General features: G+C 40.2%; 1 protein-coding gene across 1 annotated transcript; it reads left to right on the top strand.

The window, feature by feature from the left end:
* The first annotated feature begins 10 nt into the window (after positions 1 to 10).
* Positions 11 to 27,086, top strand: slc25a15b (solute carrier family 25 member 15b). The gene is given in 9 exon segments (XM_013132877.3): positions 11 to 298; positions 1,014 to 1,143; positions 7,313 to 7,424; positions 9,377 to 9,523; positions 9,694 to 9,831; positions 15,101 to 15,276; positions 21,420 to 21,449; positions 21,452 to 21,577; positions 25,385 to 27,086. Coding segments are annotated over 8 exon segments (906 nt in total). The 5' UTR covers positions 11 to 298; positions 1,014 to 1,088; the 3' UTR covers positions 25,507 to 27,086.
* The last annotated feature ends 418 nt before the right edge of the window (positions 27,087 to 27,504 follow it).

The following is a 27,504-nucleotide window of genomic DNA, read 5'->3' as shown; positions in this document are numbered from 1 at the left end:
ATTGGGCTATTTTTCATCACCGTCTGCAGGGGAGACTGGACTTGGGCGTGTCGATTTACAGATAGGGCGGTATTGTAAAAAGTACGTTTGTGCGGGTTTTTTGTGGAGACGGCAGTGTTTGGGCTTATCTGGCACCCGTGAGTATAGTGAGTATAGTATAGTGCCAGGTGATTCGTTTGTGTCGGATGATGGACGCATGATGCAAACCATCCAGGTTCTTCTGCAAACGTGATTGAAACGCACGTTTGAATGAGGTGACCTCGGATGCTGTGTCTAACTTTTCGGCGTAGCATCAACTGTAAGTCAGAATGAAGATTTATATCATTCTTTGAATATAAAATAATCAAATACATTTGGAGATCTTGAATGAACCATGACTTTAGCTAACAGTATTAGCCAGCCAAGCGTGCTACTTTGAGATGCTAAGCTAACTGACGTTCATGTCCTAAACTGTTAACGTGGTTAGCTCAGCTGTTATATTCAACTTCAATGAAAGCGGTGTTATTTACGATATTACTGTTTAATTAGTAATATAATCCACGGATCTAATTGCCATAACGCACTGAGTGGAGTCTGGACAAGCAAGAGTAGTGAGTATTCTCTCTGTGGCGTGGAATGTTCTTTTTACAGCGTGACGTACGTATGTGGCATTTCCCAGCTCCTGAACCCTTGCACTAGTACTGTAAAGCCAATTAAATTGGAATAACAACTACGCTAGTTTAGCTGGCCCCTTAACTATATAGGCCTTTTGAGATTTAATAATAGAATGTGAACCATATAGCTCGTTACTGCCTCTGTTGAGGTGGGATGAACAATTACCAAGCTAAAATAAAGTGATATTACTTTTGAAGGTCAGCTTGTACTGTATAGCTACTTGTACAGTAGTTAGCTTTTTCATGGAGAACAGCCTTAATAGTGAAACATGGCACTGGATCCATTGCTCTGTTTTATGAACGATAACTGGCATGTACTTGGTTCTTTAGGTATGTACACTAATAATTGGGGATTCACAGACTGACATCGCTGGTGAAGCTGTAAATTAATAGAGGAACCCACACTGCTACAGGTGGTTCTAGAGTTCTGCCACCATGCCCCTGCACCCAGTAGTCCAGGCAGTCATTGACCTTTCAGCTGGAGCAATAGGTAAGTTAACTCCACCATAGTGTACAACAATAGTCATATTCTACTCCCAGGTCCACCCACTATTTATGCCAAACAAAAGTTGTCAATAGAGTGAGGGCGTTGGCAATTTTCAGACTTGGTGTGTTTTCGTAAACACTTTTATAAACCGTGTAGTTTTGATCCTGAATGCTGAGAAGATGAAAACCTTGATATTTGAGATTATATACCACATTTCTGACTAAACATAACTTTTTGTCAATCTTATACTGTTGGTAACTGGTTTATAATACAAATATGACATCACAGGGGTTTGTGTTATATGGCTAATATTCAATATCCCAAGGCAGTTTCCAGATGTGTGCATGGAAATAGCCTTAGTGTGTTGGCTAATTATTACACCCCATCAAGCCTTATTGCTTAAAAAGTGAAAAAGGTTTAGTAGAACCCTATTCACTGCAGTGTCTGTATTTAGGATGGAGTTTTATCAAACTGATATGGGGAGGAACATTACAATCATTTGTAAAAACACTCACTAAAAAGAGAAGCATGTGACCTTTACATTAGTGGTGTGTTTTTTCAGGAGAAATACAGGCTGCTCTGGAAAAAGACGGTGTGGATGTTTCAAGGAGCACAATATGACGATACTTGAACAAAAAAGATTTTTCCCATAACCTTACAATAACCTGTTTGCATAAGTGTGCAAGCCCTCTTATAACCAAAGCATTAGATATACCATGGAACACAGTGAAGACAGTCATCACCAAGTGGAGAAAATATGGCACAACAGAGCACAAAACATTTTTTTTACTGTTACTGTACTGTTGCCAACCCTTATGTGCCCGGTGTGGGCTGTTGACCAGGATGGAGAATACGTGCCATGAACTTTTGGCAGTGTGGCTGCATCTACTATCCTACATCTGTTAAAATGTTATTGACAAACTGAACTGCTCTAGGAACTTCTAATGTAATAGCAGTTGTTGTAGCACTGCCAAGGGTTTTCTATTGTTTAGAGTCCTCATATGACCCGACAGGATGCTGACTGCTGCGCCTTTTATCTGCCTGGTCCTTTGTGTTTCCAATAGGCTGTATGCACCACTGCTTTCATGGCCTTTCAAAATCTCAATCTGATCCTTATCTCTCAGCTTAAAACACACCATATCCTTCAGCTGTATCTGTAACATACAACATTTCTTAACAAAAGGTTTTCCTTTAATATAGTATTATACAGTATTCCTCATGCATCATCACACATGATAATTATTATCAAGTGGCGGATGTGGAGTTTCTGGAATCCGTGTTTTGTAGCTATTGGTTCATAGATTTCAGCGCATATGTAGTTAGAACAAGTGTACTTTTTAGTCTGTTGTAACAGTAAACCATCACTCAACAAGTAGTCTAGCAATTCCCTGTTGTTTTTCAGGAGGGGAGAGAGGAGTAGCCTACATGCAGTACATGCAGCTGTTTAGCTCATATACATAAACATATTTATGTTTTTATTTATTTGACATTTATTAGGAAAAGATCTCTTGAGATCCACCATTACATGTTCAAGAGTGTCAAAATGTAAATAAATAAACAACACTTGGTATAGTTGCGTAGCCTACTTAAAAGTTTCACCATTGGAGTGTATGGGGAGCAATGTATTTGATGTCAAGAAAAACACATCAGTGGACTCTTCGTTTGACTGTTTTACTTAGTAAATAAAGCAAATAAATATGTTTCAAATGATAATACTTGGTTACACGATTACATGATTATACGTGAAAGAATTACGTTATTATACATTATACGAGTACTTGATTACACGTTACATGATTACACAATTACATGATTATATGTTAGATGTTAACACTGTCAAAACATTTTCATAGACTTCTTACCCTCCTACTAAATGAGGCCATAGTCTATAAAAGGGGTACTCAACTTTACCCTACAAGGTCCGGAGCCTGCTGGTCTTCTGTTATAGCTCATCATTAATTGCATGCCCCTGGTATCCCAAGTCTAAACGGGTCTAAACCCCCTGGTTGGAGGTTTGCAATTAAAAAACATGTTGGAACTGGCTCTGAAATCCAATATTGAGTTTAAGGGTTCTATAACATGGCTAAAGTAATTTACATTCAATAACAGAATAATAACAACAGAGGAATGTAATATGTGGTAACACCTAAGGCTGTCACTATTGACGTTTTAATTGACGAGTAATTGTTGCACAAATAATTGAGATTAACGATTTATTTGTTCATATTGTAAATTATGTGCCATCAGTATAATGTAAGCCAAATAATGTTGTAGGCCTAAAAATACATGTGATGGATCCGGAGATGGTTTTTCAGATTTGTGGTGTTTGTGCTTTCCAGCACCACCTTTCTGGTGTAAATCTGAATTTGCCTCCTCTGAATTATTGGGCTCCCCTCTTTTATTTAGCTTAAAACAAAAATGTGCCCAGGGTGATGCAGTTGTGTTCAGCTTTGGAACTACCACTAAATCAATGTTGTCAACATTTGCTCTTCACAAAACGCAACCACAAAGCAGTGACAATAACATTTTCCAGCGCATCGTGATGTTTTGTCTTACCTTCATAAAAAAACACACAAAATGTCACTTTCAGGTAAGTAACTTTCTAATTTAGAAAAATGTGGTGGATATAATTAAATAATGTTATATATAAAAAAAATCCTCTATGTAAATTTAGGTAAACCTTAAAATGTATTGTCAACTTATTTAGACTGAAACTGTTTGCTAGTTTATGAGCAAGTAATACTATGTTAGGTTAGTATGTTAGGGGCAAGATTAACTCCTCCCCCTCCAGCCCCAATGCCCTTCATGGTTGATCATTTTGTTCTTGCTGTAATTTTGAAACTGGCTAGCGCAGTTTTCCAAGCCTCAAAAATAAGTATACTTAATGGAGCACTTTGCCGAGTCCTGCCTTCTACGTTTACAATACTAAATTTTAACAATAACACAAGACTGGAATAGTAATAGCTAGTTCAGCATGGTTCAGGTTGGGGTCATAGTACTGCAAGTGTCTAAAATGAGTATGAGGATACTACTAATTAATGCAAACTAATTGACAGACCAGCAGAAAAACATTGAAACCAAGCCAAGGTCAGGTAGACCAAGAAAAACTTCAGCCAAAACTGCCAGAAGAATTGTTCGGGATACAAAGAAAAACCCACAGGTAGCCTCAGGAGAAATACAGGCTGCTCTGGAAAAAGACGGTGTGGGTGTTTCAAGGAGCACAATATGACGACACCAGGACACCCTAGGCCGGAGGTCGATGATCGACTTTGTTGTCGCTTCATCTGACCTGCGGCCACATGTCTTGGACACTCGGGTGAAGAGAGGGGCGGAGCTGTCAACTGATCACCACCTGGTTGTGAGTTGGATCCGATGGCGGGGGAGGAAGCTGGACAGACTCGGCAGGCCCAAGCGTACTGTAAGGGTCTGCTGGGAACGTCTGGCCGAGTCTCCTGTCAGAGAGATCTTTAACTCCCACCTCCGGCAGAGCTTCGACTGGATCCCGAGGGAGGCTGGAGATATTGAGTCCGAGTGGACCATGTTCTCCACCGCCATTGTCGAAGCGGCCGCTCGGAGCTGTGGCCATAAGGTCTCCGGTGCCTGTCGAGGCGGCAATCCCCGAACCCGGTGGTGGACACCGGAAGTAAGGGATGCCGTCAAGCTGAAGAAGGAGTCCTATCAGGCCTGGTTGGCTTGTGGGACTCCTTAGGCAGCTGACGGGTACCGACAGGCCAAGCGGACTGCAGCCCGGGTGGTTGTGGAGGCAAAAACTCGGGCCTGGGAGGAGTTCAGTGAGGCCATGGAGAAGGACTATCGGCTGGCCTCGAAGAGATTCTGGCAAACCATCTGGCGCCTCAGGAGAGGGAAACAGTGCCCTACCAACGCTGTTTACAGTAGAGGTGGGCAGCTGTTGACCTCAACTGGGGATGTCGTCGGGCGGTGGAAGGAGTACTTCGAGGATCTCCTCAATCCCGCTGACACGTCTTCCATTGAGGAAGCAGAGGATGAGGGCTCAGAGGTGGACTCGTCCATCACCCGGGCTGAAGTCACAGAGGTGGTTAAGAAACTCAAGTCTCTGGATGTTGTGGGGCTGTCTTGGCTGACACGCCTGTGCAACATCGCGTGGCAGTCGGGGACAGTGCCTCTGGGATGGCAGACCGGGGTGGTGGTCCCTCTTTTTAAGAAGGGGGACCGGAGTTGTGTTCCAACTATAGGGGGATCACACTTCTCAGCCTCCCCGGGAAAGTCTATGCCAGGGTTCTGAAGAGGAGAATACGGCCGATAGTAGAACCTCGGATTCAGGAGGAAAAGTGTGGTTTTCGTCCAGGCCGTGTAACACTGGACCAGCTCTATACCCTCAACAGGGTGATGGAGGGTTCATGGGAGTTTGCCCAACCAGTCCACATGTGTGGCATCCTGTGGAGAGTGCTTCGGGAATATGGGGTCCTGGGTCCTTTGCTAAGGGCTGTCAGGTCCCTGTACGACCGAAGCAGGAGCTTGGTCCGCATTGCCGGCAGTAAGTCAGACTTGTTCCCAGTGCATGTTGGACTCCGGCAGGGCTGCCCTTTGTCACCGGTTCTGTTCGTAATTTTTATGGACAGAATTTCTAGGCGCAGCCAGGGGCCGGAGGGTGTCAGGTTTGGGGACCACACGATTTCGTCTCTGCTCTTTGCGGATGATGTTGCCGTGTTGGCCCCTTCAAGCCAGGACCTTCAGCATGCACTTGGACGGTTTGCAGCCGAGTGTGAAGCGGTGGGGATGAAAATCAGTACCTCCAAATCCGAGGCCATGGTCCTCAGTCGGAAAAGGGTGGCTTGCCCACTTCAGGTTGGTGGAGAGTGCCTGCCTCAAGTGTTTTTTTCCATACTTTAGTTGTGCATATACATATTAAAACGTCACTGTTATGTGGGAATCTATGGCAGCTCCTAAAAATAATAACAGTAATAATAACAATAATCAAATAATTAGAATACATAAAACCAACCCATTCATTAAAGATGCAACTTAAGACTTTTGGAATTAACAATGTTTTTTTAAACCTCCTATTTTAAGCGGGATGTTTAAGACGTTGTTTATATGCTCATAATCTACTGTATACAGTGGATATAAAAAGTCTACACACCTCTGTTAAAATGCCAGGCTGTTGTGATGTAAAGAATGAGACAAAGATAAATAATGTCAGAACCTTTTCTACTTTTAATGTGACCTATAATGTGAAGAATTCAGTTGAAAAACAAACTGAAATATTTGAGGGAAAAAAATAAATCGTAACCTGGATGTGTGCTTTGGGTCGTTGTCGTACTGAAAGGTGAACTTCATCTTCAGCTTTCTAACGGACGCCTGAAGGTTTTGTGCCAAAAGTGCCTGGTCTGCAGTGGGCAGTACCTATCAAAAGTGGTCCATGGAAGGAAAAGCAGTGAACCGGCGACAGGGCCATGGGCAACCAAGGCTCATTGATGCACATGGCGAGTGAAGGCTGGCCTGTGTGGTCCAATCCCACAGACAAGCTACTGTAGCTTAAATTGCTGAAGAAGTAATGCTGGTACTGATAGAAAAGTGTCAGAACACACAGTACATTGCAGTTTGTTGTGTAGATAGCAATGAAAATTCAAAATTTGAAATTTAGTGTTTTAATGACATGGCACAGTCTGCACATGCATGACATGTTACATACGTGTAACACAAGCAACAAATAGTGATTTTTATCATGGAAACCTTTGCTGTTGGGAGAGAGAGTTCTTTGTTAGCAGCTCTAACAATTTGTCAAAATAACTAAACATTTGATAATATTATAATGATATTATATGTAGCAAATTAATTAATGATCATCATATAAAACACTGACAGTTTCACTCCCAAAGCAATGATTAGGCTACTTTTTGAGCAACATCCTGATTTCAACAGACAGATAGCTGTCATCATACTTCTGTGAAGTTCAAATCGCGCCCACGTTTACTGACCAGCTGTTCTATAAGGCAGAGACATAGGCTACATCATCATGTGGATGAAATTATCAATGGACGGGTTTGCCAAATTGGATATGCATCTTTAGCTTTGAGTCATTTTCTGAAGGCCGGGCATTGCTTGATCAAAACCTCTGTAGTCAGCAGCTTAATTCTTATGGCCTAAGCAAAATCATAATTGAAAGTGTTTTTTTAACTGTTTCAACTAGGAGGTACAGCGTGTGTGCTGAGCGGTCAGCCTCTGGACACAGCTAAAGTGAAGATGCAGACCTTCCCCACCATGTATCGAGGCTTCCTCCATTGTTTTACTTCCACATACAAGTAAGTATGTAGCAGGGGCCTACTGTATCTTCTTTTTCTGTAGTACGATGCAGCTTGATGAACAGTTACACTCCTGGTAAAGACACAGATCAGTGTACCAACACATGGATGTTGATGGTGTCATGTGTTACAGCCTTAATAGATAATATAAAGCTGGGGCCAGTGACATGTTAACAGTAATTTTACTTTCAAATACAATCTCATTCAAAGCTTAGTTGTGGAGCATGTAGATTAGCTTCCCTGAGGCTTCCCCCTTTGTGCAAAAATGAAATGAAAATTACACTGGACATTCCTGGAGAGAATCAAGTGTGCATACCCTCAAATCTGTGAATAAACCATGCATCAAATAATTTCTATGCAAATTGTGGTATTGTTCATATATTTACGCACAGCTTTGTTTTTTTGTTTTTTATTGCACCTTTCAAGCAAGTTTCTTAACAGGCTATAATATTTAATGTAATTTAACCACAGGGAATTTGTAATGATCAGGGAATTTGTGATGATATCAATCCAAATAAAAGTAGTCATTTGTTAAGGGGGCCATATAAGTTTTTATTGTACTACTATCATAAATATAAGCATAAATTACCAACAGACATCTGCAGTTAATGGTTAAAAAATTAAGTATTTCGGGTCTAGTATTTAAACTGCCTTATCGGTCCATCTTTCAGTATGCATTGTCTTGTAATCTCCTTATATTCGCTTTAGACACAAGCAGTACTATTCTTTCCACCCAAAACCACCCTGGACTATCTAATACTATTGCAGTCGTTTTATTGTTTGAGTTCTATATCGTAAATGTTAGGGGAATGATTCTACACAGTGCCCCTCTAACACTGGCCTCATGTAAAACTAATGGTGAATATGTGGCGTCTACTCCGCATGGAGTAGACGCCACATAATTTAGTATAAATTGTTTGTTAGCCACTGCACAGCACAGCAGATTATTGTTTCTGTCACGCTGAACGTGAGGTGTGTTTATTGTATTGCTAATAGGATATAGCCTACATAAAGTTTTTGAACTGTCATCGCTTGAGTTTTTGTTTCCACTACCAAATGTTTACGCACGCTTGCACTCGCACCGTCACAGAAAAATTATAACAGACTGAGAAGATTGGAAATACTTTTGATTTGGGCCTTGTCAGTCTGGCATCTCACCCAGGGTTAGCTAGCCAATAAATGCCCACAAAACATATTGTTTCATAAACTTTCCATAAAGTCTGGCTCAATAGTTTGGAGTCAAGTGGAGTTTATTTGTTTATATACCATTTATTGATTTCTAAAATGATCAGGAGAAAATAGGGCCCCAGATGAACATAAGCACTATGTGCACAGAACAGTCTTCCACTCAATGTTTTCCGGTTATATGAGTAAAGATTCTGCTGAATGTGAAGGCGGCAGGTAGAACGTAATACTGAACCACATTTATGGCATTTGTATAGGCTACATGAGGGAGCCGTTAATGATGGGAGGTCTATTGGTGATTGTTTAAAACCCATTTAAGAACAACATTTCCCAAATCTTTCGTTGTCCTAACTGTACTAGTCAAGAGTGCAACTACAAAGCGAGGCAAAAAAAAATGTATGACTTGCTTTCAACATTATACACTATAGTATCTACAGTATATTTACGTCTCAGAAAAATAGATTTTTGGGTTGTTCTATTTCATGCTTTGACATTGTATGTTTCCTATGAGCTTGAAGGGATGAACACAAGCACTGAGTCTGACAACAAGTGGTATTTATCAATTATAATTTCCTACCAGAGTATGTAAAATGGTCGTAGGATTGTTAGATAGTTACTACAAAATGTTGACATGAGGCCTGTGCAGTCAGGGTTAAATTCCCCTAATACGAAGTATTTGGGCTGTTCATAGTATTATGGAGTAATCCAAATAACAACTTGTAAATTGTTGTAGTGGGACTCTTTAATAAAACCTCTCAACTCTACAGGCAGGTGGGGTTACGGGGTCTCTACCAGGGGACCAGCCCAGCCCTGATGGCCAACATTGCTGAGAACTCTGTCCTCTTCATGAGCTACGGATTCTGTCAGGATGTGGTCCGGATGATGGCAGGGCTCAGCAGTGAGGTTCCACTCAGGTAGTGTGAGAGCTGGAATGGCTGATCGGCTGTTTTGTCTTTTTACATTCACACCTGTCTGTAAACAGTAACCATTTACAATCAGGTGGAGTTATTTTGAGAACAAGAAAATGGTGCAGCAAAGTCATGCATTATGTAGACATAATTAACTTTCTTCTTCTCTATCTCAGTGACGTGCAGAAAGCATGTGCTGGGTCAGTAGCATCCATATTCTCCTCTCTGGTTTTATGCCCTACTGAGCTCGTCAAGTGTCGTCTTCAAGCAATGTACGAGATGGAAGCATCAGGCAAGATTGCAAAGGGTCAAAAGTGAGTTTTTGGGAGGGATACTTGTACCTTTTTGCTTAAAAGTGTTGCTCTGTTTCTTCCTTAAACAAGGAGACTGGACCTATGTATTGGCATTGAAATCAGTTCGTTAGCCCCACTAGAACCCCTGGGAGAGATCAAAGACATGCCGTTTTTGTAGCCTATTTACATGGAAAAAAGGATGTTGTATTTTTCCCAAAATTCGTCTATTTGTCCATAGCTTATTCATGGACAAACAATGCATGTGCTTATACTACGAGTCTGGACCTATACACTAACATTTGCATGAACACCTTTTTTATACACTAGGTGGAAATGTTTTGTATTTTTCCAAAAACTCCTCTCGGTGTTAGGCCCATGGATCTTTTGTTTAGCAGTTCATCTGGTCTTTTCACTATCCGTTAAGTGTAATTGTTCTTCATTTATGCTTTTATTTGACCCATCACTTACCATACCCCCCGCCCCCGACTCTCAGGTCCTTGTTGCACTACTCCTTTGTTCTACTCTGACTCTGCCTTGCAAAGCCTGATAATGGAAGTTTTTCAGTTGTTGTAGGTACATGTCTACCTCAGGAACCTTACCGCTGCTATTCCTGCATTTCAGTGACTCATGCACTTAGTACATTCAATTTACCTCTTTGGACATTTAGAATTGCCATTGTGCCTACATATATATTTTTTTTTACAGTTGCTACACACACGTCTACTTCGAGGACCTTAGTGCTGCTATCTCTGCATCCCAGTTGCTCATGCTACCCTACTACATTACTCCTTTTTTTTGCCTTGTTTGAGCATATAGAATGCCATTTAGAAACTGTTATCCCACTCGTAACATACGCTACACATAATACTTGTAAGCTTTCTGCCCTTCTCTGTTTGTCTTAATTGCACATTTAGTATTGCCATTTGCGCTGCAATTGCTTTCATTGCACATCTGCAAATTCCACTGAAATATACTAACTTCTTGCAAATACTTGTACAGTTTCTGCCCACTTTTTGCACCTTTGGTTAGATGCTTACTGCATTTCATTGTACTGTACTTGTACTAATCTTATCAATACATACAGTGGGGAGAACAAATATTTGATACACTGCCGATTTTTCAGGTTTTCCTGCTTACAAAGCATGTAGCGGTCAGTAATGTTTATCATATGTACACTTCAACTGTGAGAGACGGAATCTAAAACAAAAATCCAGAAAATCACATTGTATGATTTTTAAATAATTAATTAGCATTTTATTGCATGACATAAGTATTTGATCACCTACCAACCAGTAAGAATTCCGGCTCTCACAGACCTGTTCGTTTTTCTTTAAGAAGCCCTCCTGTTCTCCACTCATTACCTGTATTAACTGCACCTGTTAGAACTAGTTACTTGTATAAAAGACACCTGTCCACACACTCAATCAAACAGACTCCAACCTCTCCACAATGGCCAAGACCAGAGAGCTGTGTAAGGACATCTGGGATAAAATTGTAGACCTGCACAAGGCTGGGATGGGCTACAGGACAATAGGAAAGCAGCTTGGTGAGAAGGCAACAACTGTTGGCACAATTAGAAAATGGAAGAAGTTCAAGATGACGGTCAATCTCCCTCGGTCTGGGGCTCCATGCAAGATCTCACCTCGTGGGGCATCAATGATCATGAGGAAGGTGAGGGATCAGCCCAGAACTACATGGCAGGACCTGGTCAATGACCTGAGAGAGCTGGGACCACAGTCTCAAAGAAAATCATTAGTAACACACTATGCCGTCATGGATTAAAATCCTGCAGTGCACGCAATGTCCCCCTGCTCAAGCCAGCGCATGTCCAGGCCCGTCTGAAGTTTGCCAATGACCATCTGGATGATCCAGAAGAGGAATGGGAAAAGGTCATGTGGTCTGATGAGACAAAAATGGACCTTTTTGGTCTCCACTCGCTGTGTTTGGAGGAAGAAGGAGGATGAGTACAACCCCAAGAACACCATCCCAACCGTGAAACATGGAGGTGGAAACATCATTCTTTGGGGATGACTGCACCGTATTGAGGGGAGGATGGATGGGGCCATGTATCGCGAGATCTTGGCCAGCAACCTCCTTCCCTCAGTAAGAGCATTGAAGATAGCTTGTGGCTGGGTCTTCCAGCATGACCACGACCTGAAACACACAGCCAGGGCAACTAAGGAGTGGCTCCGTAAGAAGCATCTCAAGGTCCTGGTGTGGCCTAGCCAGTCTCCAGACCTGAACCCAATAGAAAATGTTTGGAGGGAGCTGAAAAGTCTGTATTGCCCAGCGACAGCCCCGAATGCTGAAGAATCTGGAGAAGGTCTGTATGGAGGAGTGGGCCAAAATCCCTGCTGCAATGTGTGCAAACCTGGTCAAGGAAACATATGATCTCTGTAAATGCAAACAAAGATTTCTGTACCAAATATTAAGTTCTGTTTTTCTGATGTATCAAATTCTTATGTCATGCAGTAAAATGCAAATTAATTACTTAAAAATCATACAATGTGATTTTCTAGATTTTGGTTTTAGATTCCGTCACTCACAGTTGAAGAGTACCTATGATATAATTACCGACTTCTACATGCTTTGTAAGTGGGAAAACCTGCAAAATCGGCAGTGTATCAAATACTTGTTCTCCCCACTGTAGGTTTATGCCTAGTTGGTTTGGGGTTCATCCTACAGCAAGATAATGACCCAAAACATACCTACAGGCTGTGTCAGAACTATCTTTGAATAAAAGATCAATAAATTAGGCTTCAATTCATCCAAAGGCAGTCTATTGACTTAAACCACATCAAGCTAGTTTGGGATGAACTGGACAGAAGAATGAAAACCAAGCAACCTACAGTACAAGTGCAACATATTTGTGGTAACATCTGCAACAGTGTTGGGAAGAACTTTCCGGACATTATTTGATTTCCATTGCGGAAAGAGTGTGTTCGGCTGTTATGTCTGCAACAGGTGGCTACTTTGATGAGTCAAAAGTGTAGATTACTTTGTATAGACAAAACAATTCCATGATTTATTTTGTATCCCCAATTGTTTATTTGTTCTATGTTTTAATTTCAATGTACATAAAATTAGGAATTTCAATAAAAACAGGTGAAATGTAGGTTTTCTTAAACTTTTGACCGGTAGTGTACAGTATATACAACAAAGAAAAAATAAAACTCTGATGAGCACAATAATCACAAACCGCCTTGTAGGCCAAAACCTCCCAAATGGATGACCGAAGAATGCTCAACATAATGAAAAAGAATTGTGGGCGTTAGTAGGTGTGGATGTGTCAGCCTCTACCATCCACACGTGCAAAGGCGCAAACCAAAACTGGATAGCCATGTTACAGTTCGCTACAAAGAGCCTGCAGAGTTCTGGGAAAAGGTATTGTAGACAGATGAATAATATTAACCAGAGTACTGGTGGGGCTACAAAATGTGGGGAAAAAAAGAAGGAACTGTCAAAGATCCACAGCATACAATCTGTAAAATGTGTTAAAGGAGTTGTTATTGTTTGGGCACATTCAGTATCTCACAAAGGTGAGTACACCCCTCACATTTTTGAAAATTTTGATTATATCTTTTCATGGGACAACACTGAAGAAATGACATTTTGCTAAAATGTAAAGTAACGACTGTACAGCTGGTATAACAGTGTACATTTGCTGTCCCCTCAAAATAACACAACACACAGCCATTAATGTCTTAACCGCAGGCAACAAAAATGAGTACACCCCTAAGTGAAAATGTCCAAATTGGGCACGTTATCATGTTGGAATACTGCCCTGCGGCCCAGTTTCTGAAGGGAGGGGATCATGCTCTGCTTCAGTATGTGTTGGCATTCATTGTTCCCTCAATTAACTGTACCTCCCCAGTGCCGGCAGCACTCATGCAGCTCCAGACCATGACACTCCAACCACCATGCTTGACTGTAGGCAAGACACACTTGTCTTTGTACTCCTCACCTGGTTGCCGCCACACACGTTTGACACCATCTGAAACAAATACGTTTATCTTGGTCTCATCAGACCACAGGACATGGTTCCAGTAATCCATGTCCTTAGTCTGCTTGTCTTCAGCAAACTGTTTCTTGTGCATCATCTTTACAAGAGGCTTCCTTCTGGGACCACAGCCATGCAGACCAATTTGATGAGGTGTGTGGCGTATGGCATGAGCACTGACAGGTTGACCCCTTCAACCTCTGCAGCAATGCCGGCAGCACTCATATGCCTATTTCCCAAAGACAACCTCTGGATATGACACTGAGCATGTGCACTCAACTTCTTTGTTCTGAGTGGAACCTGTCCTGTTAAACTGCTGCATGGTCTTAGCCACCGTGCTGCAGCTCAGTTTCAGGATCTTGGCATCTTCTTATGGCCTAGGCCATCTTTTTGTAGAGCAACAATTATTTTTTTCAGTTCCTCCTAGAGTTCTTTGCCATGAGGTCCTATGTTGAAATTCCAGTGACCAGTATGAGGGAGTGTGAGAGCGATAACACCAAGTTTAACACACCTGCTCCCCATTCACACCTGAGACCTTGTAACACTAATGAGTCACCGGGGAGGGAAAATGGCTAATTGGGTCCAATTTGGACATTTTCACTTATGGGTGTATTCACTTTTGTTGCCAGCAGTTTAGACATTAATTGCTGTGTGCTGAGTTATTTTGGGGGGACTGCAAATTTACACTGTAATACAAGCTGTACACTCACTACTTTACATTGTTGCAAAGTGTCATTTCCTCTGTGTTGTCACATAAAAAGATATAATCAAATATTTGCACAAATGTGAGAGGTGTACTTACTTTTGTGAGATACTGTATGGCTGCCTCTGGATCTGGCTCACTTGTCTTCATTGATGGTGTAACTGCTGAAATGTGCAGAAGCATCTTGTTTGCAAAAGTAAAAGCAAATGCCTTCAAATTCATTGGTGGGAGCATAAAATGCCTCCAAAGTCATTGGATTGGATCATAAAGCTGTAAAAGGACCTCAAACATACTGTCATGGAAAATAAGGAGTCAAAAGACATCAAAACAACCATACATGCCTGGTCGAGCATTACCATAGTGATTGTTTGATTTCAAAAACAAATTGTTGGAGCATTGAGCCCTAAAAAGCTTACTGTTAGAATAATTACATAGGGTACTGTATAATGTGTGAAAACATATATTCGCTATGTAGAATCAACGCATAACTCGGACATTGTATTTTTTTGTGTATTTCTACCTAAAACATTTGATTTGTCATGCCCTGCTGAACCCAGTCCTGTCCTTCTCTTTCACTCACTTTGTAGTACGGTCTGGTCAGTGGTGAAGTCGGTAATAAAGCAAAATGGTCCTAGAGGATTCTATGCAGGCCTGACCACAACCATCGCTAGAGAGGTGCCAGGTTACTTCTGCTTCTTTGGGGCGTATGAACTCTGCCGAACCGTCTTCGCTGATCACATGAAGTGCAACAAAGACAACATAGGTAATATTTCTTATATTAAAGGGATAGTGTATTATTTTGGCAACCAGGCCCGTATCCAGTTCCCCACAATCTACCTAGAGGTTTTATTGTTGCTAGGGATGCACCAATCTGATACTGGCATGGAAAAAGTGTTCAATAGTAGGGAGTCTTTCCTAGCCACTGAAATTCAACAGTACTGTTGTTTGCTCCTTGGGGTTTAAGGCCGGGTGTCTCTGTAAAGCACTTTGTGACAACTGCTGTTGTAGAAAGGGCTTTATAAATAAATTTGATTGATTGATTGATCAATACTGGCCAAAAATACAGGGTTGGGTATAGGCGAGTCTATGTATTTAGCCAGTACTACAAAACAAATTGTAATAACAATGTTCAGACATCAAGTTTTTGATGATGGGCAGACCAGAAACATGTGGGCTATGCCTAGTGAACTCATAAACAACAACATTTATGTTTGCAGTCTGGAATTACTTCACACTTGAAACAGCCACAAATAAAACAAGTACTTGCAAATGTTGTAAAGCAAGTGTTTCTAGGGTGACCGTAGAGAAGCTTAGGCTTGCTAGCTAATGCTAGCTAAGTTGGCTGGTGTTAGCTAATGCCAGCTAGTTAATTTAAACTAAATCACTTTTATTTCTAAATTCATTCTGTTAAATAATTTTGATTGGACGGCAAAAAGCTAAATGTGCCAATTAACATGGTATTTTATGATTTTAAGAAAATACCAATATGAAAATGCTTGTAGAAACTTAAAGGAAAATTGTAAGCTTGTCATGTGCCTAGATTTCACTGCAGTGACATAATTGTCCAATACATAATTTTCCTTTCTACATTGCTATAGAATTTCCACGAATGCTTTGTTCTATCCTGGAGTGTTTTTTAACGTATTTTAATAACATTTTTGTTGTAATGTTACATTTTGAGAAATTTGATAATAAAACATTGCATGACATACAATTCAGTCATGCAAAAGAATTGTGGCAACTCTGTGTTGTGGAAATTTCTATATACAATGTATTCTAACTGAGTAAAGGACTGAGTCCCATGGTTTAGATAGGTAGAGAATGTGTGGGATCTGGTATTTGCATAGGGGGCATCTATTGTCTGTCCAGATGCAGATCAATGGGTTTTAGGACAGGATAGGAGAAGAGATACAACAGGGGGCAGTAAGGTCAGTTGGCCCCTTTGGGTAAACACTACAGTAAACATTATGGCAGGAAGGATAAGGTGGGGGAAGATAGCATTTGACTTGTGTGATAGAACAAAGGGAAAGGTGTTTGATTGACATGGGACAGATGGCAGCATCTTACCACACCCCTTTTTCCTATGTGATATATACGGTTGAATGAGCTACATTAGTTAGAGGCTCCTCAGACGATTATGTTTGTGTAAGCGGTTGACGCGTCTCTCATAATAGTCTCTGTGCATAATAATTAATAAAACGGTTATGATGTACAAAGAGAACTTTGTCTCTGTGTCCCTTACTCCGAGTGTCGATACATGGAATTACCATCACACTCTGTCAGAAAAACAGAAATGTCAGAATCGGATTGGTAAAGGCGGATACACAATGTTCAGTTCTCAGAATCGATATCGACAATGAAAAAGTGGTATAGGTCAGGGTTTATGTTAGCCGGCAAATGCCGATATCAATGGCCAAATTGTCCAGTGTGAAATATGCCAAATAAACACATTAATAGCATATTAAATAGCCTAATATTGTGTGACCTAAACCGATCAGCCATAACATTAAGACCACTGACAGTTGTAAATAATATTATTTACACCTGTCAATTATCTCGTTATCATGCCACCTGTCAGTGGGTAGGATATTAGGCAGCAAGTGAACATTCTGTCCTCAAAGTTGATGTGTTAGAAGCAGGAAACTGGGCTTAAGTCGCATGTCAGTACTTTTCAGGAGAGCTGTTTGTAAGATGAAAAACGTGACATTTTGTCTTTTTTGCAGAAATGCCTTCTTTTTTGCAGGAGTTGGTAGCCTATGGGGCTTTCGGACGGATTTCACTAGTGTGACATTTTTGGTCCTAGATTCATTTCTGTAACAGATACAACCTATTATGATGTATCCTTTTAATAGCAACCCCTCTGGCTACAATAAAAACACATAAAAACAGACTTCTGGGTCACTATTTATAAAACTCATCTTTTTGAAAGGCAAAAAAAATTGTTTTCGGAAAAACATTTCTGCCATTCAGCATCAAGATTTTTTTTTTTAAAGCATTATGAGATTTTGTGTCAATGGTATTTCCTCATACTTTCATGCCTTTAATATCAAATTACACTGTAATTGGGTTGAAAATAATGAAATAATTATATAATAGAAGGTAAAAAATATAGGCACCCTCAAAAAATGTGGTTCTTCAACCTAGAAATGAAACACTATAACATAAAAGATAAAAACCCAATATAACGGTTCCTTTAGTTTAATGACACAAAACGGCCAGCAGGTGGCAGCACTAGATCGCTAGTTACGTTTGGACTTATATATTTTATAAACTCAGAAAAATTACCAACTTCTTCCCAAAAACTCAAGAACATCCCCCTACTATTTTGAAAAAATATTAATTTTTATATCTTATATATAATACAAACGATGTATTATGGTTCAAAACATCATATATAGTGATGTACACGCTTGTAATATTTATACTGATGTACAAATGAGCCTTTCTAAGATGAATAGGCAATGTCGTTGCCTGGTGAAAAGTTCTCATAGCAACCCAAACTATACAACTATACAACCCATATTATACACGGAAAACCCCAATTATACACGGAACGCTTCAGGAAAGTGGCTACAAATAATATACCATTGGAATCGGACGATTATGGAGAATCTATTTTTCGAAATATTTATGCAAATTAGCACTGTCCGCGGGATCGCGGACGTCGACTATGCTTGAATGTGACTTAATAACTAACTAGTAAGTGAAGTGTAAATACGAATAAAATGTAAAACTCAAACGCTTGTTTAACCAGCGGAAAATACACAACTTTTCCTGTATTGGCTGAGATAATGAAGGGGCTGGACATGCTGAAATACTGAGTTCTGATTGGTCTATCAAGTCACCGGCTTATAACGTGACTGCTTAGTCAGTATCATTGCAATCCCGGGAATTTCAAACATGGACAAGTGCGAACATGTTGCTAGAGCTCTCAATCCGCGAATTTAGCTGGCGTTGTTAACAAATCTGGGAACATGCTGTGAGAGAATAATTTCTGGAGGAAAATTATGCCATTACACTCTCAGACTTGGACAACGATGAGGAAACTCCAGACTTGGATACTGTTCAAAACATTGTCAGAGAACGAGAGATGTACAGCGTTGTCACAGATGTTGACCGTGTGATGGAATAAGTGGAATATCCTGCGGTGTATGAGAAGAAAATTGACAAAATACAGGCAGTACATTGCTAATGCAGAAATGGCCGAAAAGAAAGCGCTGGCTCGTCTTGTATTAAACAACTGTCCACTGATTACTTTTACAAACCAATATGGCATCCATGACAGAGACAATGGAAAAAGTCAAAAGACCTTTGCATTGCTAGTTATCTAGCTATAGCTACTTGTGTTATTGTTAACTTTAGCTAGCTATATAATGACGTTAACTTACCAGCTAGCTAACATTTACTGGTTTCTAGCTTGTTTGTTGGGTAGCTAGCTTTGCCTGATGATTAGCTATACTTTAGTAAATAATAATGTAACATTTCTTGTATGTTGGCTTTCTAGATGAACCATAAATGCTGATAGCTTGGTGTGTTTCAGGGGAGGTGTTATTATGCTGAGCTGTTATGTTTCCATTGTCTTCATAAATGTGTGCAAGTCACTTATTTATTAGCTACTTAATTGACAAGTCATTCATCCAGGTGTGTGTGTGTGTGATTATGACCAGCTATTATGATTAGACAAAAAAAGGTGATGTGGACAACCCAGTCCATCAGTACAGTAAGACTGCTAAACGGCTCAGTGGCTGTCCACCTGCATTCAAACTATCTGGCCTTATATTGCTGCTACTATTTATTATGAATCCTGCTGCTAATCCACTTTACCATTCACTGTACTGTTTATACCTGATGTATCAAGTGCATGTGAAAAAACTTGAATTACATTTTATTTGGTTTGATATAGTCTGTGTTTATTAGAGACCAACCAAACCAGTATAGCACAAGGTCAGTGTCCCCATTTGAATAGCTTTGTGGGATTAAGCCCTAAGAGAGTGTGAACTACGCTGAATAGGTGTAAACAATGACCTAGTGTGAGTCTTTCAAGGCTTTTTTCTCAAAACTTAAATAGAGCAGATTATTATCAACCATAACTTTGTCAAACAGTATTGTTTTATATACCATTACAAAGCTCCTTTATAAAATATTTTAAAAAAAAGCCAAACCCATAGCGATAGGACCCTATTCCTGAATTCAGTCACAAGTGTAAGGCTCTGAGCAACTTTGACAAAGGCCAAATTGTGATGGCTAGACGACTGGGTCTGAACATCTCCAAAACTGCAGCCCTTGTGGGGTGTTCCCGGTCTGCAGTGGTCAGTACCTATCAAAAGTGGTCCAAGGTAGGAAAAGCGGTGAACCAGCAACTCACTGATGCATGTGTGGAGTGAAGGCTGGCCTGTGTGGTCTGATCCAACAGACGAGCTACTGTAGCTCAAATAGCTGAAAAGGTTAATGCTGGTACAGATTGAAAGGTGCCAGAACAAACAGTGCATTGCAGTTTGTTGCGTACAGGGCTGCTTAGCCGCAGACCAGTCAGGGTGCCCTTGTTGACCCGTCCACTGCCGGAAGCGGCTATAATGGGCATGTGAGCACCAGAACTGGAACACAGAGGAATGGAAGAAGGAGAACACATGGCACCGGGATGCACTCTGGGAAGAAGGCAGTGTGATGATTTGGGCAATGTTCTGATGGGAAACCTTGGGTCCTGCCATTCATGTGGATGTTACTTTGACAGGTACCACCTACCTAAGCATTGTTGCAGACCATGTGTACCCTTTCATAGCAATGGTATTCCCTGATGGCTTTGGCCTCTTTTAGCAGGATAATGCGTCCTGTCACAAAGCAAAAATGGTCCAGGAATGGTTTGAGGAACACAACAACGAGTTCAGCGTGTTGACTTGGCCTCCAAATTCCCCAGATCGCAATCCAATCAAGCATCTGTGGGATGTGTTGGACAAACAAGTCCGATCCATGGAAGCCCCACCTAGCAACTTACAGGACTTAAAGGATCTGCTGCTAACGTCTTGATACCACAGCACACCTTATTCATGCCTCCACGGATTAGGGATGTTTTGGCAGCAAAAGGGGGACCTACACAATATTAAGCAGGTCGTCATAATGTTATGGCTGATTGGTATATATAATCTGTTGCCAAGAAAACAGTGAGTGTTTGGTCATGTGACTAAGCAGGGTACTTGATTTAAAAGACAGAAACTCCGGCAGCAACTCCAGCATACTACTAGGAAAAGTCGACAGCAAAGCAGACATCTGCTGGCCAGTTTAAAAAAAAACAAAAAAACAAGCAATGATGCAGCTGAGGCCATCAAGACCACAGAAAAGAATAGTTAATTGAAATAGCCTAGTTAATTGAAATAGCCTTCCTTATGCGTGTTTCAACATTTAATATGCAATGGGACAAAATGTAATTAAATCCTGTTCCTCACTCAAAACCTTCCTTTCTAACTTTTTTGGAAAGGAAAGAAAAAGGTGCAGTGGTCTCACAATATTTTCCAGAGCTGTATATACTCAGTTCGCAAAGAGTTCATTCTGCTGACTAATGTAAATAAAAATACATTTGTTGGATCATAGCGTTTGTGTTTTATTGATATGTAAAACATATTTCCGGTAGCTGTTCTATATGTTGGGAATTCTGGAATTGTAAAATGTGGCCATCCAAAAAGATATATAAATATATGTATATTGCCTGAGTTATCTGTTATTACCGTGTGGAATACTGGCAACAAAACATGAATTTTTCCTTTGGGAATGATCACAGAATGTCATACAAATGTCCATTAATCCAGACTTTCTCTTCAAAACATACCACCTAATTTGTTTAGTTTGGAAATGAAAAAAACACTGTGCATATGGCTGTGTGACTGATGGCTTGTGGATGTGGTTATGTTACAGGCGTGGTTCCAATCATGTTCAGCGGGGGGTTTGGGGTGCTTGTCTGTGGCTGGTGGTCTACCCGTTTGACTGCATAAAGTCTCGCATCCAGGTCATGTCCATGATGGGTCGCCAGGAGGGATTCTTCAAAACCATGATGGCGGTCATAAGAACAGATGGTAGGCATAACTCTTACAGGTTGGGATCTTTAATTGAACTGGTAACTAAGAAACCATGTTATCATGACCAGTGTTGGGGGTGACATGTTACTAATTAACGCATTACAGTGGTCAGACTACTTTTTAAAGGTGAAGAGTAACGTGGCACATTATTTAATTTATGTAAACCCTTACTAGCACCAGCTCTCCAAGATAAAGGGCATGATACACTCGCCTAGCTCCCATTAATTAAAAAAAGATACGTAGTAATGACTAACGATTTGTGTAGGAGAAGGCTGCGTTCTGGTGATCTTTGCGATTTTGGCTTGGGAAACAGTTTACTATTTTGACTACTACATTATTACCGTCGCTTATAACCAATCACCATGGTTGCTGTTATGTTTTGCTGGGATTGCTTGGCTGTTAGTTCTACCAAAATTCTATCAGAAATCATCCTCTATTGGACAACCAAAGTTGATCCCAAATCATCCTCCATTATTTCCAGGCAAACAATTGTTCAATCCAAATGAAAACATAGCTGCTACTTTAGAGCTATATTAACAACAAATTATTAAGGAGAGGACTTAAGTAAAGGTCATAGGGCAGCGGGGCTTGTTTGAGATTCACAAGAATACACTTCCATTCTGTTAAGGAACGTTATGTTGCCCACATTGTATTTGTACATATAGGCTGTTAATTAAGCCTAGCCTGAAAATGTGGAGGCACTTGTAATACAAAATAATTGATTGATTTAAGAGATTCTTGCTTAAAGAGCTAAATGCAAATATCATTTACCATTATGGTACAGTATGTGCATACTTGAGATAATAGGATTAGTCACTCTTGCTGTTTGATTGATAATGTTATATTCTGTTGAGTGACACTGACTGATATATGCAATATCTGACTACGTAATTATACGATGTCCCATTAAATTTGTGCCTTCTGGGCATGTGACCAACATGTGAACCCGAAATAAAAGACCTAACTTAAGTAACTAAGTACAGTAATGCCTTACTTTCTTTTACTATCCAAAACTTTTACTTTCTCTTACTATCCAAGACATTCTTTTGTAGATTTTCATGAATGCTATGGGGTAGTTCTCTTGTTGGAAGACCCATTTTCATCCCAGCTTTAGATCCTAGACTGATGGCCTGATGTTCTGTTCAATAATATCCCGGTATAACTCAGAATTCATGGTCTCCTTGATGATGTGCAGTCGACCAGGTCCAGATGAGGAAAAGCAGCCCCAGATGTTGACATTCCCACCACCATGCTTGAATGTTGGGATAAATGTTCTTTTGATATTAAGCAGTTTTGGGTTTTACCAAACACAGTGGTTTGATTGTGACCAAAAAGGTCAATTTTGGACTCACCCATCCAGTGAATGGACTTAAACCTTTGGGTTCGTCTAGAGGGCTCTGGCAAACTTTAAAATGGGCAGTTTTGTTCTTTTTTGACAGCAGATGCTTTTTCCTATCAACCCTCCCATGGATGCCATTTTGATTCAGTGTTTTTTTTTTTTTTTTTGAAGCATGCATAAACCCTGAGATGAAGCAGGGGAGGTCTACAAATCTCCTGATATTATGTTTGGGTTGGCATTTATCTGATTTATTATTTTTCTTTTGGCACTTGCAGATATTTTGGAAGGGCGTCCACTTCTATGCAGAGTTGCTATCATGTTAAATTCTTTCCATTTGTAAATTTTTTGCCTCACAGTGGATTGATGGAGTTTAAATATTTTCAAGATGGTTGTATCGCCTTCCCAGACAGATGTCAAATCAGATTTTGCTTAGGGCCCCGAAGGGCTAGAGCCAGCACTGAGTAAGTGTAATGCGTTTAGGTATCCGGTGCAGCTTGACTTCAAACAAATTATACATGCACAAGTTGCCCACTGTTTTTGTGCTGCTAACTTTATGGTAATGTGCAGCTGAACCAGGCATTCATAATGCACAATGTCTTCAGTACACAACTAATGTCATGAAGCTGAACTAAAATTAACTGAAATCTGAAAATTAAATAATGCCACACTTGTTTTAGATTAACATATCATACTGAGCCATCTTCAAGCACTGTCATCTTCACTCCATTGTTTGAATTTTAGTGTGCCTGCAACACTCTTGTGCTCCCATGCCATGCAAGTTCGGCTTAGATTTTTTTATTTTTATAAAATTTATTTTTTTAAGTAAATTTAAGTGTAGAAGAATTGAATTGTTTTACCGATGTCACCACGTCCTCTGCAATTCTATTTATTCTCTGCAACCTACCTAGACCTAACTAATTGGTAAAGAAATCCGTTGTTAATAATTTTTCTATATCGGCATTGTCAATTAGTTGTTGCATCTGTAATGAACAGCAAGCTAGTACTAAAATAATATTGCAATATTTTCTAGATGATATGTGATGAATTACAATATGGAAGTGCATCAATTCCCCCCATTGCTAATGTTATGTAGTTGTATGGCTTTTTGCAAAATTTGCTGTGAAATTACACTCACCTAAAGGATAATTAGGAACACCTGTTCAATTTCTCATTAATGCAATAATCTAATCAACCAATCACATGGCAGTTGCTTCAATGCATTTAGGGGTGTGGTCCTTGTCAAGACAATATCCTGAACTCCAAACTGAATGTCAGAATGGGAAAGAAAGGTGATTTAAGCAATTTTGAGTGTGGCATGGTTGTTGGTGCCAGGCGGGCCGGTCTGAGTATTTCACAATCTGCTCAGTTACTGGGATTTTCACGCACAACCATTTCTAGGGTTTACAAAGAATGGTGTGAAAAGGGAAAAACATCCAGTATGCGGCAGACCTGTGGGCAAATGCCTTGTTGATGCTAGAGGTCAGAGGAGAATGGGCCGACTGATTCAAGCTGATAGAAGAGCAACTTTGACTGAAATAACCACTTCTTACAACCAAGGTATGCAGCAAAGCATTTGTGAAGCCACAACACGCACAACCTTGAGGCGGATGGGCTACAACAGCAGAAGACCCCACCGGGTACCACTCATCTCCACTACAAATAGGAAAAAGAGGCTACAATTTGCACGAGCTCACCAAAATTGGACAGTTGAAGACTGGAAGAATGTTGCCTGGTCTGATGAGACTCGATTTCTGTTGAGACATTCAGATGGTAGAGTCAGAATTTGGCGTAAACCGAATGAGAACATGGATCCATCATGCCTTGTTTCCACTGTGCAGGCTGGTGGTGGTGGTGTAATGGTGTGGGGGATGTTTTCTTGGCACACTTTAGGCCCCTTTTGGGCCAATTGGGCATCGTTTAAATGCCACGGCCTACCTGAGCATTGTTTCTGACCATGTCCATCCCTTTATGACCACCATGTACCCATCCTCTGATGGCTACTTGCAGCAGGATAATGCACCATGTCACAAAGCTTAAATCATTTCAAATTGGTTTCTTGAACATGACAGTGAGTTCACTGTACTGAAATGGCCCCCACAGTCACCAGATCTCAACCCAATAGAGCATCTTTGGGATGCGGTGGAACGGAAGCTTCGTGCCCTGGATGTGCATCCCACAAATCTCCATCAACTGCAAGATGCTATCCTATCAATATGGGCCAACATTTCTAAAGAATGCTTTCAGCACCTTGTTGAATCAATACCATGTAGAATTAAGGCAGTTCTGAAGGCGAAAGGGGGTCAAACACAGTATTAATATGGTGTTCCTAATAATCCTTTAGGTGAGTGTATTTTGCCAACAAAAGTTTGATGCTTCAGTTTGATGCTTCAGTTACATAACAGATGCTGCTGTTATGTGCTTTGTCAAGGACATTTGAGAAATATTGTCTTTTTGTCCATGTTTAGGTGTGAGAGCACTCTATTCTGGTCTGACTCCCACAATGATCCGCACGTTTCCTGCCAACGGAGCCTTGTTTCTGGGGTATGAGGCCAGTCGTAAGTTCATGATGAAACAGTTTGACAGCTGACCTGCTTCAACAACGATTTCCCCCATCCCTCTTCTTGCCATATTATTAATCTCTTTACATTGTCCTTAAAACTCTTCCTACAACAATTCAACACCAGTTTTACCTGCAAGGCTGGGCTTAGATCACACAGTCCTCAGAGTAAAGCACTATGAGTCATTTTTCTTTTTAAAATTCACTCAGTTCAAATGGGAATATATCCTATATTTAATACGTTTTCAGAATCTCTCTCCGGAGTGGCCTGACTTTGAACGGGACCATGGTCTGGAAATGGAGTGTACATATTTGTTTTATTGTTTTACATCAGCAATTCTTACTTTTACCTGCCTGAGGGGTATACTACAATCTAGGATCAAGGTAGCTGGCTTAATATTCTGCATATCAATATTCGATAGGATTTTATATTTTCAAGAGATTATCTTGAAACGGGCATGGTGTGACTGACTCAAAAAACACTTCTGAAATTAGCAAGCTTTCAGTTAACTTCAACAATGCTGCTTGCGCTTTGTCCATATTACTGTACATCTGCCATTTACTTAAGCAAGGCTTGGAACTGCAGGTTGTTTATGTACTGCCTGTCCCAATGTGTGTGGCTAATCAAGCCACTTGGTGTCAACTGTAATGCTGAGTTGATCTACTCTAAGTTAGCTCACAAACTCCTCTATCTCATGTTGAACGCAGGTACACCACTTAATTCCATTCAATCTTATGTGTCTACCTCAATATTGTTATCTATAAGCAGAGCCAACCATTATTTTCCTTGTGTTCACACAACACTCCCTTGTGGATTCGACATGGTCCATTTGTCTAAAAGATACTACACTTTTGAGAATAGCGCTTGGTGGTAGTTTTGTAATTTATAGCCATTCCAAGACAACAGTACTTCATATTCAAACATTTCAGTGAAGTTTACAGGCTGCTGAGTATATTTTATTTTGCCAATGTTCCTGAAATGTAAATGCATTAACTGGAATGTTTTTTTTTTGTAATAACTGTTGTTAACGCTTGTTACTTATTACTGCCTGTGAAATAATAACTGCTGTTTTTTTATAGAAATTTTATATTTCTAATAATATTTGTATTCTTTAGTAATTGCTTAATAATTGACTTGGGCAGTTTGGTAGTTACACAGGCAAGGGATATGGGTGTTAGAGTTACATAATTATCATTCCTGTTTTCCTAGTAACTGCTATTTTTCATCATCTTTGTCATGAACTGTGGCACTATATTGTAATGAGTAAGACATGACCTTCTTAGCCAGGGTTCCTTGAAGCTAATCACATCTAAACTGCCATTTGCTCATTCTTCATCATCCACTGGTGTCATTGCATTGTACAATGTTCCATAATTCCAAAAACATGTATTTTAGACATTGTATATTTCTATTTACATAATGCAATTGATAACACACAATATGTATTTTCACAGCGATTAGTGTGGACATAAAAATATTATTACAGTGTAGCCATTATAATATACGGCTATATAGAATACTGTGAAGCTGTTTAGAGAATAATATTAATTGACATTTTGTAAAAATATTTTTGGGATTGTAATTATTACTTCTATTAAAAGGGTCACTGGAGGACAAATATTTGTATTTATCTCATCTTACTGACTATTGAACAGTATTAATCAGTCACCCCGATGCATGTATAATGGTGTTTGTGTGTTAAGTAATCCTTAGTGGGTTGAATAAAGGAAATTCTACTGAGGGTTAAAGTGTACCGCATGTAGGTGGAGAAGGAGCCAGTCGCAGGAGGTTTGATGAATAATGAGTTTTATTTACACATTTAGAAACAAAATACAATGAACAGTCTGAGTCATGAAACAGAGCGACAGCTAATTCCTGGTCTGTAGTCAATTATCGAACATGTAACAGGAGACAATCAGGGGGAACAGATATACACGTGGTAATGGTGGGATAGGGAACAGATGTCTGATGACATAACAGTCCAGGGTTGGATTATGAGAAAGGAGGCTGTGGCAGCTAATAGACCG

The sequence above is a fragment of the Esox lucius genome, chromosome 7 (assembly GCF_011004845.1).
Source record: "Esox lucius isolate fEsoLuc1 chromosome 7, fEsoLuc1.pri, whole genome shotgun sequence".
In the NCBI taxonomy this organism is placed as follows: domain Eukaryota; kingdom Metazoa; phylum Chordata; class Actinopteri; order Esociformes; family Esocidae; genus Esox; species Esox lucius.
Note: the sequence above shows the minus strand (reverse complement) of the source record. Positions and strands in the feature narration are given on the sequence as shown.